At 38.7% G+C, this 19645-nt stretch overlaps 1 protein-coding gene across 4 annotated transcripts in view; it reads left to right on the top strand.

Annotated features, from left to right (window-relative positions):
• SULF1 (sulfatase 1) overlaps positions 1-19645 on the top strand; it is a 123598-nt gene that overhangs the window by 40781 nt on the left and 63172 nt on the right. For 2 of the 4 annotated variants that reach the window (XM_031058618.1, XM_031058617.1), the window contains 2 exons: positions 18594-18755; positions 19073-19307. In XM_031058618.1, the coding sequence (XP_030914478.1) occupies positions 19136-19307 (172 nt within the window). In that variant the 5' untranslated portion in view covers positions 18594-18755; positions 19073-19135. Of the gene's footprint in view, positions 1-18593; positions 18756-19072; positions 19308-19645 lie in introns of those variants that run through there. The other 2 variants (XM_031058619.1, XM_031058621.1) reach the window with 1 other exon arrangement.

The raw sequence follows: 19645 nt of genomic DNA, 5'->3' as shown, positions 1-19645 counted from the left end.
GAAATAATACTTGAAACAAAGTGGAGCAATAGTCCCTGACAGTTTTGTTGATTGATTTTTTAAAATTTATTTTTATTATTTTTTGAGCACTGAATGATGCTTTGTTTTAGTGGAGGTAAGTTGCCCAAGCTAGCAGGCTCCATGACAGTGAAGTCATGTTTTGATTAACATCAAGACTCCTGCTGACCTAAATCAATTCATTGTGCAAACATACGAGAGTCAAAAAAAGTAATACTCAGAATTAATGATGTTTGGTTATCCATTCTCCAGTGAGGTTGAAAACACAGATGAATGTGGTGCCCTTCCCATTGTGTGTCATCAGATCTATCTTCCTCAGTCCTGAAGAAAGCACATTTTTAACACTGCCAGCTCATTCTCCTTTATCAGACATCTAGATTTTTGGCATCATATGATTCTAGGAAAACGTATCTCTAATTTGCAAGAAAGAAATAAACATATTTAGTACCCAGGATTGCCAAAAATAGTTTCAAAATGCACTATCTTAGGGGCTAGGAAGCCAAAAGATAAGTAACATGAACACAGAATTTATTATTTTTTTTAAGAGTGTTATTTTGAAAACAGTTTCTTGATTTATCTTGGTCATCTGACTGACATCTTTTTTGTTTAACACTTGCTGTTGGCAGGAGTAGAGTTTTCATTTCTCAGTGGTTCTTCTGATTTCTGCTGTGCAGTAAAGTGAACATCTCTGTCATTTTCATCCAGATGAACCATCTTCTTTCTTTAATGCTATTTTTGCTATTGAAGTAAGCAAAAGTGTTGCAAGTAATTTCTGAACAGACCTTAACAAAAATATATTTTGGATATCTAAGCAGAGTCCTTCAGACTGTGCCACTCTGGGCCTCTTGTGCAGCACGGTTAAATCATCATTGTTATTCTTTTATTCCCTCTGTATAAATATAACAGCAGTATAAAAATCTTTTTGATGTCTAGGATAGTGTATGGCATCACAGGAAAACTAAGGAGGTCTTCTAAGCTGATTAAATAAAACCAACAAGAGTCACAGGAGGGAAGGGAGGAGGGAAAACACTTGCTCGCCTGATCTGAGATGTTTGCAAAAGCTGCAGCAATTCTCCACCAGTTAAGGATTGAAGTTTCCCTGGTGGACTGATGACCTTTGATGTGATAATTGCTGGTTTTCCTGAAACTCCCAAAAGAGAGCATGTATAGTAGGGTTAGAATAAAAAGGGATAAATATTAATGAAGCATTGGATTTTCATTCAAAAACAGCAGGAGCCAAGCAGTTAAACGCTCCTTTTCATCCCATGAAACAGGATATAAACCAAGATCCCTATAATATTTGCCACACAACTTACAAACCCTAATCTCTGAGTAGTTTTACAGTGTCATGTATCTCTGTGGGTACGAGCTTATTCTGTTGTTGAAAAATTCATTAATTATCTTAGATTTTTCTTCTTTTGAAATTGTCATATAAATGAAAGTTTAATTTTTTAAAGTATTAAGTTTTTGCCTCCAACATAACACATACATAAGTGTCAGGGTATTAATTTTCCATTAAGTGATTTTAGAAGTTTTATTCTTCAGGTGAGGCTGGAGAAAGTGCCCTAGGATAAGAAAATTATGAAAGTATTATCCTTCTTTTGTTGTGGTTCACATGAAAGTTTTTATCCTTTACCTGAATCCCAGTTGATCCTGAGTTACTGCTTTTCAGCATCCACTTGCACACAATTCACTGTCATGTGCTTGATCACAGAAAATAACAGGGATATGTGCTATAGTTGCTATGCAATTTGCTTGCTCTCTCACAAGCTGGGTGAAAAAAGAAATGTTTACAGAGTAAAAAGAGACACTATAAGCCCCATTGCTTACCACAACAACTTTTTCTATTTGTTTGGGGATTTTCTTGGGTTTTGTTTGGGTCATTTTTTTTGTAATAGAGACAGAGAGTTTTATTTATCTGACGAAGTTACTTTCCTCTGGAGCTAACTGTTGATTTTGTTAGTAGGTGAAAAGTTACCTAAGAGTTTGCCAAAAGGCTTACAATCTCCATTTAGATTTAATTTGCATGTCTGTCATGGCTTGGAAAAGATTGAGTATTAGCCTTTCCTCTAGCGTGTCAGCCATATTGTGCTGTTATCTTGAAGTATTTTAAAGACAAATAAAATTGAGATTTTCAGACTGACTAGGTGGTGTGACTGCAAAGGCATTTTTGCATTGAAGAAATGTCTTTATTATAGCAGCCATCATATCTGACCTGCTCCCTAGGTCAATAAAGATGAAGGGCTCTTGGTCTGTGGCAGAAGAAACTCATTGTGGCTCACGACTGGCCCTGCTTTCACATGCATACACTCACTGCCAGCCTAGCAACATGCACCTTCTCTCCAAATGATTAATATAGCATCAAATGAGACATACTGTTTCACTGGAAAACATCCTTGTGAGGCTGGCTGAAATGGGAGGTTAAATATCAAAGGGCTAACACAAAGAAAGGGACTGATCAAACAACTAGACCATTCTGTGGTTTACATGGGTTATTTTGCTGATGATTAGGTAAAGAAAAACCTGCTGAGATGAAGAGTAAGCAATTACATATTGAGGAAACTCTCATACTTATTACCTTATTAGTAGTATTCATAGACTGAGAGACCCTCCGCAGGGTGATCCCTTGCTAATTCCTTATCGACAGCGGCTTTGATGTGCATATATTATGTGATTTTCTTGGAGGAAAAGGCAGGAGTTATTCACTGAATACATAACCACCTAGCATCCAAGGGAAATTGCAGAATTGAGGAAACCTGTGTAAATAAAGAAGGCTGCATGTTAACTAAAGCGTGGATCTCATCTTCAGCTGTCAGTGTAATTTCCTAGAAGGCTGGTTAATAAAAAGAATAAGAAAAGTAATAAGAATCATAACCACTGGTTAGTTCAAGACAGAATAATTCCCAAATTGTGAGGGAGACTCTACAATGGCAGCACAGATGACAACATCAGTAATAGCTGGCTGTGGAAGTAGAGAAAACTTTGATTACTTGATCACAAAAGTTTCCTTTTACTGAACTTTTGGTGTGTTACATGTACAGATAAGACTTGGAAAATGGTACTTGACAAATACTTTCACTAGAATAGCCATTCCTGGTTCTTCCCATGTGAGGTACTGCTTTCTCTCTGGTAAGGAACCCTGTCTCTATGCTGACAGTCATTTTAAACTCCTTTCCTGCTTCGGGGCAGGGGAAAGGTGCTTGAGAAAAATTAGGTTCAGATGTGAGTTGATATTTGAATGTGAGTTAGATAGACTCAAATACAATGGGGAAATGGAAGAGGACATCTTACCTGTGCCTGTGTCAGTAATGAACCAAAAAAACCCAAGAGGTGGTGACTACTTTTCAAATGCCAGCAAGTGCTTCTCCTTAAGGCACAAGCCTGTTTGTTGTGAGGACTTTTCTCTGTGGCAGCACACAGTCTAGGAACCTGTGAACAAAGTAGCTAAGTAATACCAATAACCTGGTTATGGGATCAGCAAATTCATCTGGCATAAATGTGCAAATTTACAGTTGTTCAAGATGTGCTGCATTTGCTGCAACAGGTGACGTGCTCATCTAACATGATGAAGCTGCCAAGACAGCCCAACACAGCAGCAAGCAGATTTTAGTCCTCAGTGTTATTGTCATTACTGAAGTCTGAATGCCCTATAGATCATGCAATATAGAATTACTTTGTCTTCAAAGAGAGTGTTGAGGGTTTAAATGTAGAAGGTCTGATGGCTGCATATTTATATGTGGCAGAGAGCCATAACAGCCGAAGATTGCAAAATAAACTTCCCTGAAAATTTTGTATTAGTAGATAGGTAAATATCAGTAAATCTTTTCAAGTTCCCTTATTTAGCCCCTAAGGTAACGCACACCTTACATTACTGAAGGTCATGATTTGAGCCCTACCAGTTGCTAAGCCCCATGGAGCTGCTCACTCACTCCCACCCATCAGAATGGGGGAGAGAATAGGAACAGTAAAGTGGAGAAAACCTGTGGTTTGACAGAAAGAGAGTTAATGACTCCGTAAAGAAGGATAATAATGCTACTAACACTCATACTAATAGAATTAGAATACACCAAAAAAAGTGATGAACAATGCAATTGCTCACCACTCAGTGACCAGTATCCAGCCAGTTACCAAGCAGCAGCTTCCAGCCAGCTTTCCCCCCAGTTTATATACTGAACATGACGCCATATGTTATGGAATATCCCTTGGATCAGTTGGGGTCAGCTGTCCAGGCTGACCTGGACAGCTGAGCCCAACTTCTTGTGCCCCTCCAGCCTTCTCACTGCCTTCAGCACGAGAAGCTGAAAAGCCCCTGATTTAGTATCAAGATTACTTAGCAACTGAAAACATGCAATGTGCTCTCAGCATTGTTCTGGTACTAATCCCAAGATGTGACACTATACCAGCTACTAGGAAGAAAACTAACTCTATCCCAGGAGAAGCCAGGACACACAATCTGTCTCACATTACTACAGTATAGAGCAGTAAGTGAAATTTTGCTTTTACTTTGAACGTTGACTCAAATATGGCATTGTCAGCTTATCATTTCTCTTAATAATTTCTGAATAGTGTGTGATCATTTTACAAGTAACAAGATGTATTAAGTGTAAGACAGTATTAACTCAAATGCAAGGTTGATGAATGGGAGTTCAGGAATACATCATCAAGGAGTCTTACCTGAATGATCATCAAGGATCCAAGTTCATCAAGGATTCCTAGTTCCAGTCTAGCTTGACGTGTTATCATCCAAAATAAATTAATGAATGGTGTTGGTTTTGAAAAGTCTGTCTGATATAACATCCTCAGTCATAATATCATTGGGTTTTAAGGCAGGCCTTGTACTTATGACTCCTGTAATTTAATATTATAGGGATGTATGATCTGCATTATATCTTTCATTAAGGGTAAAGATGGCCAGAGGGTGAGTTTAGCTTTCAAGGATTCAGATTTTTTTCATTTCACAGTGCAATGGAAACAAAAGACTTCAGTGCTTTTTGTTTTTTCCTTTCCACAGCACAAAATTTTATTGAAATTTATTTTCAGATTGAAAAGTAAAGGTTTTCCATCTGAGTCTCACACTTGGGAGTAAGCAAAAAGCTTAGTCTGAAGTCAGACTAGTCAAGTTGATCCTTCTTCATTTTAGTTTTAGTGCTAGTGTGTTGATACCAGTGATAATCAATTAACTAATTCTTTCCATGGTAAATCAAGGAACTCTTATGAAGTTTCTTACATAACTTTTCTGTTATGTAAGAAAACATGAAAAAATACTGGAAGTGTTATATTCCATGTATCATTTACAGAGAATGACAGATTAAAAATTTGTCCAAAAGTCCTATTCAACAGGATGTTTCCATAACAGATGGCACGAGAAGTAGTTTTTCAAGCCTTAGGCAGGTATTAGATGCTAACTTGTGACATTCATCACTCAGTCTAAGAGATCCATCTGATTCACACTAGTCAATCAGCTGCCTTGGTTTTAAGCAATTTCACGCTAAAAAGAAAATGTATTAGCAATAGCTCTTTGCTATTTTGTTACAGCTATTTGCTTCCTAAAATTGCCTTCCCACTGTGTCCTCACCTGTAAGCTAAAACTTCCATCATTTGACTGTTAACAATGGATATATATTTTGCATAGTTGCTGAACTGAATGTTAAACCATAGAAGATAGGGTAATTTATAAGAAGGCTCCTCTTTATCATGCTGGTAAAGGTGATTTGTGACATTCTACTGTATCACAGTTCTTGGTTGTTGTTGTTTACACCACTGCGCACACACTAGCTAATTCTGTGGTTTTACCTGTCACAATTTCCTGGTGAAATGCCCACTACAACTTTTTGGGAAATTTTAGTTATATACAATGTTTTTGATTCTCATTCAGCCGGATAGATCCTTGTTCAGCCACTTACAACTGGTCCTGTTGCTGCCTGTGTGTGTCACAGCCATGAGGCATCTCTGGCTCTGCGTGCCCCTGCCCACCCTCTGGCAACTTCACCTCCCTGCCTATGGCCAGCACCCCATTTCAGCCTTCTGGGGTTCCCCACATCTGCCCATAGTACAGGACTCCAGTTCAGCCCTGGAATGGAGTCCTGCAGGCTCCTAGGCTCCCCCCAGGCATTTCCCAGCATGGTCTGTGCCTGTCCTCATCCCCAGGGAGCCAGGGGTGCCTCTGTGCCATCCTCACACCCTGCTGCTTGCTGTGGGTTAGGATGGAACAGGCTGCCAAGATCCTGCCTGGCTGCTCCTGGCCATGGCCCACAGGGCCCACACGGTGTCCTGAAAATGTGCCCATAGGTGTTGCTGAAAGACATGAGGATTTCATTTGCACATACATAAAAATTACATTAGCAGGTGTAGGAAACAGATGCCAACATTCAGACATTTTGTCATATCTCTTTCCCAGCTCTACCCTGTGAAAAGTGGAATATGTAACTCAATATTGTAATAAAGGTCTATTTTGGTAAGGAAAATCAAGTGAAGAAATGTGCAAGAGTTTAACAAATCATTGCAATCTTAACATAAATGCCTCTGACAGAGGTCAACAGAGCTTTTTTAAATGTAGGAGATAATGGAAACATAAGTTGGTGCCATACGATACTTTAGCACAATGCATTTTTCATTTCAGATTCTGTCTTCTTCTTCATAGCCTGAAATGTTTGGTATATTTTTGACCAAATTTAAACATTTCTATAATCTGACCATATTATACCAGTCTGGGGAAAAGATAAGTTTCTAGGAACTTTCAATAAAATGGAAAAACAAGAAGGTGGGGTAACGCAAGCAGGGGACAGTGTGGGTTATGCACTGTGCTCTGTGGGTGCTGTCACCCACATCCTCAAAGCTGGGAGGGGATTTAGGGTGGGTCATGTGTTCAAAACCACCTTGATTTTAAAGGAGGTGCTAAGGAGAGCCACAAATTTTAAAAAACACATTATAAACTTGAATAAAAAAACAAACATATGAAGATGCTGTATTGTCAGGGCATCATCTTTTTTTCAATGCGGAATTCTTTTGTTGTGCCTCTCTGCATGCCATCACCACAACAGTAAGTGGTTTTCCCAAGCAGTTTTGATCATTTTTTCATGCACAAATTGCCATCTCCAGATATGCATCAGGACACTAAACACATATTACAGAGTATTTTCAGTCCTGACATTTTTCTGTGTTAATGTTCAGTTCTGAATTCTTCTGCCACAAAGGAAAATTTTTGCACAGAAAACAGTGGGGATTATGCCATGGCCTCCTTGTGGACTTTTTCTGAGACTTCTCTTCAAGAGGCATTGTTTGCTCTTCACTGTAAGCCATGGAAAGCACCTTTAATTTTTGAGGGAAGTTTTTTGGAGTCTGTATTCATCTAAGAAACCTGTGATCCTGAGTCTCAGACTATCTACTAGTAAGACCTTATGATCAGAGCTTGAGTAACCCATACTTTTGGGAAGATTCTATGAGAACAAATGCAAGTTAATTACTTATTTTTTAGGGTAGAAAAACTCTGGGAAACACATTAATCATTGTGTGGTTAACAGATCATAATGACATCTCATGAATAGTACATTTTTTGATAAATTTTAAGATATTGAAGTATAAAAATGATGTGTAAAATTTAATGCATGCAGAGCTGGTTATGATTTGACTTCTTTTTTAGGAGACTTTTCTTATAAAACTGCTTTATTGTAGTTACAAATTGTCCATCAAAATTTCTTAAATTAAATCTAGAAATAAACATATTTTGCAAATGCAATGCAATAGAAACTTTGGAAAATTGTCATCATTCACCATCTGCAGCCCTGTGTTTAGAGTTTTGCAGTCTTCCAAGAATTGAATAAGCAGTCCAAATGATATTTTAAGGAACAATTGGAACTTGTTGACAGTGTTAAAAATTGAAATTCCATATTTTAAAGCAGTATCTGTTTCACATAGTGAGACAGAGGATGTAGCATTTAAGCTGCCTTCATTTAGACTTTAAAATCAGTCATATGGGACATAAGGGGTCCCTCTGGAAAACTATTCGTTTAACTCAATAAATTACTCATTTTTGCTTGTTTATTTTAAAGGACAACATATACAGGAATGTATTCATGGCAGATGAATTAGCTCCTGTATTATGAGCATGCAGTGTGGTTAGTGTGAAACATTTACACCACCCAGCTCATCAGAACCCAGTGAGATCATTTGTTTCATTCCAACTGTGCTCTTTGCATTTACATGGGGCCTGGGTATTTCAAATCTCTCTTTTCTCATATATAAAGTTGAACTTTCTTTCCAAGCCCCAGCTGCTTTAACTTTTTTATTAAGAAGTTAGAATATTAGAATATTAGAAAATATTTTAAAATCAGGTTTTATTTCTGGTGAAGAAATGACCACTTTGAGGACTTTTCCCCATTTCAAAGGACAAGGATAAAACCTGAAATTTTGGCTAGTTCCTTTGACTGAGAAACAAAATTTAGCCTTTAGCATTTAAGAATTCTAAATAGGAGGACAAATATCAGGAATTTCTTATAAATTGTGTACAGTGATGAAATAGGTGGAACAGAAAGGCAACAGAAAGGGTCTCAGACTTGTGGGCAATGACAGACACAGATGTTGCTCCTTGATGCTACTGTATACTAAATTCTAGGATTGTCTTAAATAGTATTCTAGCTCCAGGTTGCCAATATGGGAAAGTCCTCAATAAACTAGAGTGTGTTTGGCAAATGACCATCAAGATGTTTGGGGCTGCAGTCCTTGTCCCATGTGAAAAAGTTAGAGGAGAAGGGTTGTTCAGCCTGGAGAAAGAGAAGCTTTGGGGGGGTCCAACTAGAAAGAGGTCACTGATAAGACAGAGCTTCATTCTTGGCAGTCATCCATGGCAGGAGGGCAAGGCAAGAAGGCAATGGACATAACTTGAAATATAAGACATTCAGACTGGGTCTAAAGAAAAACAAATTTCCCCCTCAGAAGAGTTAAGCAGTGGAATAGGGCCCCAGGGCATCTGGGCAGTGTCCACCCTTGGGGTTTTCAAACATTACTTGGTAAAGCCCTGAGCAGCCTGGTCTGACGTCACAGCTGAGCCTGCTAAGGACAGAGGAGTGGATTCTCTATTGGTCTGAACATTCCTGAATTGGATCATTGACACAGTTTATGAGACACCTTTCATATAAGAACAGTTTATCTACATTAGGGAAAAAAACCCCACCATCCAGTAAAGCAAACATTGATGTTTGACAATCACTGTTAAATGAGATGCCTCTTAAATTCCTTCCTACACAAAATGAAGAAAAATGCTGTGGTCCTGTTCTTTGCCTTTCTAACTCCTCTCAGTTGTCTGGGACCGACTTCCTATACATCCTAGTCCTTGACATTCCTGATCCATGCTGCATTATTCAGAAGCTTCTGCCTAATGATTACCAATTTCCATTCCCATCTTCCCTTCTCTGTCCATAATGCACAAACCAGTGTTGCCGCATAAGATTGACTGCCTGCTCCACCACTCCTAGAAAAAATAATTCAGTATGTGCTGAGCACCTGAGTAGAATCTTGGCTCATGAGCAGGCTTACAATTAATGATATATAAAGATGCACAGTTATTTATATTTATAAAAAATAAAGATGGTATAAAATCATGTCTCTTCAATGCTAAATAGAAACTTTGCTTAATAAGAACTGCATTGGAAACAAAAAAATGTTTGCCTCAACATATTCAGCTTCATCTTCCATGCTTTAAAACCTTCTCTCATCTACAGAAGCCAGTACTGTGAAATTGAAATACCTGTGTGTGTACTTGAAAGATGAAGAAAATGTTTCCCCAGGCATTTTCACTAGGAAAATGAAGGTGTATTTATATGTGCTATCCCTTCAAAATGTTTTCTGAGATAAAGTTGTTCACAGAATAATTTCAGCAAGTCATTCTTGAGTTTTTTAGATCTCAGACTGAAGAGTATTTTCAAACAGCCCTTTGAGAATGGATTTTCAGAATTCAGGTTGGAATAATTGGCATTCTTCAGACAAAAAAGCTGTATATGGTATATTCTGTCCTTGAACAGGCAAATGTGACTCCAATTTCAGGCTTTTTTGACACGAGTTTTCAGATGAAAGCCAGTATTCTGATGCTTTGTACCTTTCCGATGCTTTGGCCTTTCTTCATGTACCATTGATGCTTAGGTGTTTCCTGAAATAAAGATACCACAGATCTTAAAATATTGTTGCACCAGGAATGAAGAGCCTGCAGGAAGTTGTTTTAAGGAGCTGAGCAGTCCTGTTGAATACAAGAGACTTACTTCATTTGCACAGCAGGACATGTATCAGAGGTTAAGTCCTAGACACCTGGTTTGGCAGTAAAATCCATCAGTTGTACTCCTTGCTCATATTTGCTGCCATTCCTGTACTGAACCATTTCCACCTGATAGGACAGGACGATGTGCAGATGACTTTCTGAGTTCTCCCATGGTGGGTCAGCCACAGGTCACTCTGCAAATGTCCCTGAGCACACTCAGGTGTGTTCTTGAGTGGGGACTGTGGCACAGTGAGGTGAGGGGACTGGGAGGATTTCTGTGACAGCAGACACCAGTCCCCCATGTTCCTGGTAGCTGGAGTTCTGCATGTGTACCAGCAGAAAATGGAGCCTGAGGAACTCCAAGGGCTGATTACAAAGGAGGTTAAAAGTAAGGTTGATGGCGGGGTGGTGTTGTTCTGAGCAGTGCCTCAAGTCAATGCATCTTCCTTGACGACAAGTCTTTATGGAACAGGATATGAAGTATGGTTTGTTTTTTGGGTTTGTTTGTTTGTTTGTTTGTTTTTGTAACAGATTGTTTTGTTTGGTCTGTCTGTTTACTATTAATAGTAGGCTGGTTTCTCTATAGTACAGATTTATCAGGGAGGTGTTTATTTGAAAACACATTTCTTGGCCTGTCAAGGAGCTTTTACATGTATATCAGTGAAGGCAGAATTTATACTGTGCCAGGACTGGAAAAACCGCTTGACAAGAAGTAGCATAATAGGAGAGATCTTGCTTTAAAAGCAGAACTCAGGACCTGAGGCATTGGTGCATATCTTAGTAGCCTTATTAAATTCAGTTTGAACTTACTGAAAGTAAAACTCATTAGAATATAATGGGATTGTATAAAAAAAAATTATTAGGCTAGGAGTCCAGACCTGAAAGTGAAAGAAAAAGTCAACAATCTGTAGGGGACCTAGATGCACAAGAAGACATTTGCTGTATGTAAGCACACAAAGTGCTGGCGCTAAAAATAAATTTACTTTCTGCACTGTAATATGACACAGGAAGCTTTCAAAAAGCCCTTAGAACTGCCTGATTCCCCTGGCTATCCAGGGGATGGCACCTATCTAAAGCCCTGTGGTGTTTCTGAGTCGTCCATCCTCTGACAGTACAACTAAAAATATATTTACATTCCTCTCCTAGACACACAGGTGATGTTCCCTGTTTACCTCCATGCACTTGTGTATTCATACAGGCAATTCCTCCCCATTCAGTCCTTACATAAACTCCTCTGGTGCCCATGAGCTGCTGTTGCTCTCCCTGGGCAGTCAGCAAGGAGAGTGGCCAGAGCAGCCCTGGGTCAGGCTCAGCTTCCACTCCAGACCACCCACCCCCATGAAGGCACCACCTACCCTAACCCCTCCCTGTGACAACAGACATTTGGGGAGAAGTAAACAGGTCTAGAAAAAATAAACTTTATAAATGAAGAGTTTTCTCTCCAGAGGAGATGTGGAAAGCTATGGTCTTGCATGGTTTCTAAAGCCAGCAAACTTAAACAGGAATTTAAAGAACTGTGCAAACTGTGTTGCGGTTGTTCCCCTCTGTGATATGATCTCCCACTGCAAGACTATTTACTGAATTGTCAGTGTGTTATTGTGTAGTATATTTTCATAATGCCCCACACTGCTGAAGTGAGCAAGTGGGCCATTATGTTATTTATAGCAAAAATATGTGGGTTTAAAATGGAATTTTAAAATTACCTGGGATTCTCTCGTATACAGAATTTAGTTTTTGTATTTGAAAAATAATTGGAGTCTTTTTAGTAATTATATTACCTTCTAGCTGAAAAGCCACTTCCTTTAAAGATAAAAAAATCTGATATCAGAAGCCTGCTTGGAGCCTAGCACACATCTAATTATCTCTCTCAGTCTTAATTATTTAGCAAGTGCTAATAAACTGCACGTATCATGACACTCATGTGTAATAAGCATATAAATTTAATTTATTTTTTTCCCTCTCTTTGAAGACTAACAGACATGGAATTCAATCACAAGGCAATGGCATTATAGTCTCCAATATAACATGAGGTTTTAATAAGCCTCCTGTTTGCTGCACACATGTGCTTAAGACTGCCTGGAAACCAAATCAGTAGAAAAAAGGGATTACTTTAGATTACTTTGAAATGTGCATTGTTTGAAATGGCCTCTGGTGACCAGCTTTCATGAATGGCTGATTTTACTTGTGGGGCACATCATCTGGCTCAATTATACCAGGCTCTTTTGTATGACAAGTGCACTCCTTGGCTGTGTTGAAATATGAAATTCTAAAACAGAGTAAATCAGATGGTGAGAAATAAATTTAGGTAACTGTATATTATTAGAAGTTTGTAACTTAACAGTGGGCATTCTTCTTACTGAAAAATATGTGGGAATTTTGTTTTGAAACTTTAACATATTTGAAGTTAATATAAAAACATTAATTTTCATTTTCTTTAATGTTTTGTTCAGCTATATTAGCAGCATTTTTAAAATGAAATACACGTTTTTCTTTTCTCAAAGGTAGATCATTTCTCCTACACTTGTTTATTTTTAAAATGTTATTGGAGTTTCTTGTTTCACCCTAACAGATGAAGTGTTGGAAACTTCTACCTACTAAGAATATCCCTTAACCTATACAAAGTTATAAAAGTGGGTTAGCAAGCCTGCATTACACTTTCAAGTCACTGCAAGCTTTTGCCTTTCCTGTCGGTAGCTGTTTGCAAAATTACAATGTAAAAACGTAATATAAGGTTATGATTCTTCTTACCTGCAATTACTTTAAATTATAGTTACTTTAAATTAATCTAGCCTGAGGCACTGAGGATCCATCATTAGAATACACAGACTACATTTGAAAGGGGAGAAGATATCTGATTGATTAGTTAAGTGTGTTGGAAATCCAATAGATAGTGATTAGATTAGACCCAGATAGGAACTACATTCTTTGTGTTCACTGTAAATCCTGTACTTTACAACCTAGATTAGGGGATTAACCTTTAAGAAGAAATGGTAAATCTTGCTTTTTCCTGACTTCTGCTGTACTGTAATTGTGTTTCCCATGGCTGCAGGCTCAATATTCCCGCAGGAAACTGACCTGCAGATTTACACGGTCGTGCCTGGTAGCCTGAGATTGCAGTGTTTGCCTTTAAATATGAGATAGAAGAGTAAGATGTGAGAAGAGCTTTAACATTGCTAAACTTAAAACAGTCATCTGTCAACAGCTTTTTCCACTGAAGTGCTTCACTGTATTAGTGAAAGTGAGAGTTGCTATTGTTGTTGTAGGGTGTTACAACCCTCTAGTCATCAAGGCAATATGATTTAAGGGAGAGATTTAAGACCTCTGAACTACTAGGTTGCTGGGTGCAGCTGAACATCTTGCCTCTCTGACCTTTTATTATGTAGTTTCAATCTGTCTGCACAATCTTCATGCAATTACTAATCTTATGAAGTTGCTAATTTTGTAGAGTCTCAAACCACACGCTTGTTATGATTCACAGCATAGACCATTGAGACTTGGGGAGGTCCATCCACCCTGTGACACGAACTTCAAAGATTCACAGAAGTTGTACGTGTGTGTCTCAGCAAACCCTTTTCACCTTCTTTCACCCTGGAGTTTTCTATGTATGCAAAATGTTCTCAAATACAGCAGCAATGTCGGGTGGACTCGTCTCAATTTAAAACATACAACTTACAATGGTAGGTGTAAACTCTGCATCTGACATTTGTAGGGTCATGGATGGATGGATGAAGCCACCTCCAGTTTACATGGTGCCACTGACAGTGGTTTCTGGCAGTACAGGCAGACTGGCAGGTTTTTGAAATTATGCTGAGCAGGTGCCCAGCAACGTGACCAATCTCCAAGGTCATATCGTAAATTACAAAACACTGACAATAGCAGAATGCCAATCCTGAATTAAGAGAGTTTTTCTAGTTTTCCTTTTCCTTTATCTTTTTTTTTAATCGAAAGTCAGATTTTAAGGAAACAGAGAACACTGGAATCAAATTCCTCTAAAAAAAACTTATTAAAGCCAAAACTGTCAAGTCAGCAGTTTGGAGGTAAGATACATAGGAAGATGCTCTTCTGCTTGAGGTGAAGAAATAAAGCTCATTTTCTTGTGGTGATTTATATCCAAGGATTTGTTTCTTTGAGAGGTTTTATCTGTTTTTTATCACAGAAACCTATAAGAAAAAAAAATTCCAATATTATCGTTTGCATAAAGAAAAGAACGCAACTGAACACTTCCAATGACAAGGGCTTCTGCTTCTTTTCCATGCATTTGATGTATTTTTGTGCAGTTTCCTTGCACTTGTCAGAGAATTTTTTAAAGGTTCTAAGTTGCAAAACATTTTTTGTGGACTGTATCTTAATTACATTCAACTATATCAATTCATGGAGGCAGGGAAATCTAACTACAGAGCTCAAATCTGTAGAATGCTAGATAGTAAAGAAGAACACAACACAAATAGGTGCTGCACTAGAAGTTTATTGATTTGAGAACCCTGTGATACCTTACATTCTCAATTCACTGGACATATTTACTACTAATATCTGGGGAACAGAAGCCAGAATTCTCATTCTCATATTTGCTGATGGTACAAACCTGGGGGTAGTGACTGATACACCTGAGTGCTGTGCTGCCATGGCAGGAGGTTTGGTTTAGATGATCTCCAGAGTTCCCTTCCAACCCCAATGGATTTGATTCTGTGATTCTTAAGCTCCACAGTTACAGTCCACATCATTACTAGTATTCTTATTATTACCACTCTTTACTTTATTATCTGATCCTCTTTTGTTTCAAAGGAAAGGCCACTAGGACAGATGGCCTTAACCCATGACTTGACTTTGGATGATATAATGCCTCAATGTTCATGCTTAAAAGAAAACACTAATGCAGAGAAAACAAAGTTGTTTGCCCTTTGTTACCCCTTGGTCATGAGTTACTGATGTGGGGCATTGCATAGCCCATGGTACTGGAGAGGGACATATGTCCAGTATCATTACTCACTATCCCCACATTTGATGTCAGATGTACAGACAGGAAAGGTGTTCATATAAGCCAAGTTCCCTGTGCAGTGATGTGTGGAAGAGACATTTGTAGATTATTACATTTGAATAAGTTCATATATCTTTAAAACATATGACAGCATATTCATGTGCATACTCAGTGCCCTGTTTCATAAACAAAGTGCATGACTCTGGACAGAGTTTATTGGCCAAACACAAAATGGCATTTTAAGTGAATCAAGTGAAAATGTGGACATAAGAACAAGTGGCAAATGCTCTTTTTTGAATACTGGCTGCCTTTTGCTGTGTTCCAAACTAAGCACTTTCAGTCAATACCGTGAAAAATCTTGAACAGTTCTGGATCAAAATGAGTAACAAGTCTACAGACTTTCAAAATATACTGTTCTCCCTTTTGCTTTTCTTCTAAATCACTGAAAGATACTCTCTTACAAGACCTTGAAATAAAGTCCTCATACTTTTTTATGCCACACCACACAAAGTGGCACTGTAGCCTTTCTTTGCAGTGCTCTGCCAGTGTAATTCAAGTTTCATGGGTAATTAATTCTCCCCACCAATAAGTCCCTGAACTGCATGTTATAATACTAGCTGCATTGAAAGAACTCAAGATGCAAATCCTTTTATTTCTTGAAAGGTGATTGCAAACTATGTATTTCTGCTCCTGTGGAAAAAAAATTAATTTATTTGGATTCTTCTGGTTTCATTTATTTACTAACTGCAATTTGGTTATCATAGGTATTGTCTATAAGAAAAATATACTGTAAAATTCCCATATAGAAGTTAGATCTGCACTTGTTTATTTGACTAGGAAAAAAAAGCATTTTGCAGTACCATCTTGATTTCTTAACACAAAAAATACAGTTTGCTTCCCCATGTAACTTTGAAAAGTTATTTTTTAGAATTTCCCCTATTTTTGTCTGTTTCTTAAGATGAATTTCAGTATCTGCAGAGGCACTTATATTCTACCAGCCAGGATCCAACACAAACACTGCAGCCTTGTCTTCCCTGTTAACCATGTATTTTGACAGTTTTCTTTACTTCATTTCCTTCTAGGACAGGGAAACAGGCTGTAAAATGACTAGTTGTCAAAGATCACCTTTTAATAAAGATTTACCATATGCAAAACTGAAAGATGAGCAACAAAACATGGCATTACTGTGCTATTGTATAAGAACTATTCAATGAAACTTGGATAATTAATTTTATATGTATAAATATGTCTTGATATTTTCCTTTATCCATTAAGAATAAAAATGTTAGAGCGGGAATAGAAACTTTCAAACTCTTATTTCTAGCAAAGACCTGCCTAAGGTGCCTCAAACATGCTAGACGAAAGGGATTTTTTAAAATACTAATACAGACCAGACTGGTTGAAATGAAGAATACTTGTTAATGTCCATTTGGAATAGCATAAATTTTATTAGCACTGAAGTGTAATTGTCAGGATCTTGCAGTTTCCTATGGTGGGGGATTATTCAAACACGTTGGTGCCAATGTTTGCCCAGCACAGTCAAGATGACTGCACTTTCTGGGTCAACATTGTCTGAAAAAGTTTGCTGTACAGCTGAGGTAAGAAACTAAACACTGAGTTTCACTTCATATAGCCGTTGTGCTTTGTGATGTGAGTCAAAGTTTCGCTATTTAAAGATCAGACATCTAGAGACATTGTATTTCTGCATTTGCACCAAGAGCATGTATCTGGTGTGTGTCAGAAGAAAGCTAACTTCCCTGGTAACCCTGGTCTTTGTGGCTCTTGTCAGATTTTATGTGACTTAAGAGCATATACATGGAAATTGAACTGTTTTTAAAAGTCCATCCAGGCTAAGTACAGACTTTCAGTTACTTATCTGAATGTTGTACAACCACTGAAATAGCATTTGCTGTTCGATGGTGATCCCCTGTATTGACTTTGCAGTGCTGTAATGTTGGCGGAAGGCTGGAGTGTTGGTTAGTGCAGAGACAATGAAAGACAAGATTTCTCTGCCACAGACACTTGGGTTTTCCTTTTAAAGACGTTCACACTCTTCTGGTGTAATTACAGCCTGCCAGAGTGAGGAGCATGAAACTGTTTAGCTTGCGAAGCTTAAAATAAAAGGTGTATGTGGAAACAAGAACACGATCCTTTTTCTAGCAGTCCAGCACCAAGTCCCATCCCCTCCCTCTGCTGTGGCTTCTTCCCCTGAAATTTAGAGCATCTCCCTATTAACGCATTTTTAGGTGAGTGATTGGAGGCCCCTTTTGTCTTCTGTGTCGTTCTCATTATTTCTGTTTATTAATCTGTTTGTGGCTTGTGTTGCATGTCTGAAGTCTCAGGTGTGGGTGCAGAGATCTCGTGATTTATGCTCCAGTGTAATTATGTAAGGCGCACCCCAGTTCCCATGCGGTGTTCCCCTTGGGCAAACTTCTTGATTGTTCTTGGGCTTGGGTGGTTTTGTGAGTTTTTTTTTTTTTAATTGACCAATATCGCCGTGCTTTTATCCACAGTCTCAGAATAAAACCAGAAGAAACGTATGTGGCAGGTCAATACCCTGGAGGGGACAGGCATGACTCCGTGGTTTCTTTCCCACCCCCTTCCTTTTTGCCCCCAGATATTCCCTCCCTTCCCTTGTGTTACAGACGGGTTTTGCAGAGCTTCAGTCAGTAATGCCAAAAATGTCAAAGTGTAAGTGGCTACCCCTTCCTCTCCAGACCAATCAGTCATTTTCAGTCACTGGTTTAAATGTGCTGCAGCAAAGCCAAGCCTCTGCGCTTGCAGCAGGTCCTACAAAAGCAAGGCTGTTTGACTGACAGGCACGGAGAGGGGGCTCTGATAAGGCACTGAGACAAGTCTGGAAGCAGAGTATCAAGGACGAGGCTGTGGCAGAGCTACTGTGCATTATGGATGAGGCGCTCAGCTCTGGCGTTGATTGATTGAGGGACGGTTGTGCTCTTTCACAATGCTGGGTAAGATCATATGGACCGTCATTTAATATGAGCCTTCTTGTCAGTGGGAAGATGACTTTTCACACAGTGATCCCATGCAGATTGCAAATGACAGCCATGCTCTCCCCTCTGCTTTTTAAGGGTTTAGTCTCTCATGCAGGTGGGTTAACCTAAAACAGCATCAGTGCTTGCCAGGTGTGACATGCTGGAATTAATGCTTGTTCTCAGAATCTCACTATAAATCTGACTATAAATGTTGGAAAAGTACCTGTGTCTGATGATGTGAGATACATGTCCTTTATCCCTAGCAGCCAAGGTACCATCCAACCTCTGCATAGGTATGGTATTAAATTAAGCAGGGAAGTCATGGAGAATGCAATTTTTTTCTACTCTCTTCTTTCAGGACAGAGAAAGAAGCTGTAAGAAACAGTTCTGGAGACTTTGAAGCACAGCCACAGTACTGAGGTCTCTGACCGACAAGCCTTCTGCTTTCTCCTTCTCCCAGGGCTCCTCCTACAGATGTTCTGAACACGTCTGCATCCCGGCAATTTTTTACTGTGCCCAGGTACTGAATGTAAGGAACCAAGCTGCATAAAAAGAAGCGTGGGGTGTAGGAGAAGGGGCACTGTGAGGAATTTACCAGAAGTCATGTCTATACAAAATGCAGGCATGACTTCAAGCAAAAATTATTTGAGAGAGCATAGTTGCAGAACGACCGAGTTTATTCTTAGAAAATGACAGAATAAAGCTCTCATTCAACAATATGGCTTATAATCATGTTAAATGGTATGTGTCAGGCTTGACTTCCCTAAGTGCTGTTCTTTCAATATATGACTGGAAGTTTATTTATTACTTGAACCGAATCTCTCTTCCTCCCTACAGGTCTTGAAAACTAGGGTTCAGGAACTTCTGGATCAGTCTTTTCATTGAAATACTGGAACTACTATGAAGCCTTCTTGGTTTGCACTCATGCTGGCAGTGCTCGGTGCTGAAATGCTAACAAGTCACTGTTCCACCATCAAGTCCCCGAGGTTCAGAGGACGTGTGCAGCAGGAGCGAAAGAATATCAGACCAAATATCATCCTTGTACTCACAGATGATCAAGATGTGGAGCTAGGTGAGAAATAATTGTTGTTTGCTACTACATTTTGTCATGTGTCTTTCAGTAGTTTATGCCAAGCAGAAGGAAATTTAAATTCAGGGAAGCTGATGGTCCTGGAATAGTATCAGAATGTGGGACAAGTTTGGAAAATTAGTTAACAGTATTATTCAATGGCATTCATCACATTTAATTATAGACTTTAGGAAATATATGCTTATCACAATCCACCATGGGAAGCTTTAATCAGCACAACAAAATTATTTAATAATGCATGCGAGGACATACGTGTAAAAAACTTGCACCAAAAGCCTTTTTTCACTCTATGACTTTTTGTAGCATTCAGAAATTGGAGC

Source organism: Geospiza fortis, unplaced genomic scaffold, assembly GCF_000277835.1.
Source record: "Geospiza fortis unplaced genomic scaffold, GeoFor_1.0 scaffold121, whole genome shotgun sequence".
In the NCBI taxonomy this organism is placed as follows: Eukaryota; Metazoa; Chordata; class Aves; order Passeriformes; family Thraupidae; genus Geospiza; species Geospiza fortis.
This window is presented reverse-complemented; position numbering and strand designations above follow the sequence as displayed.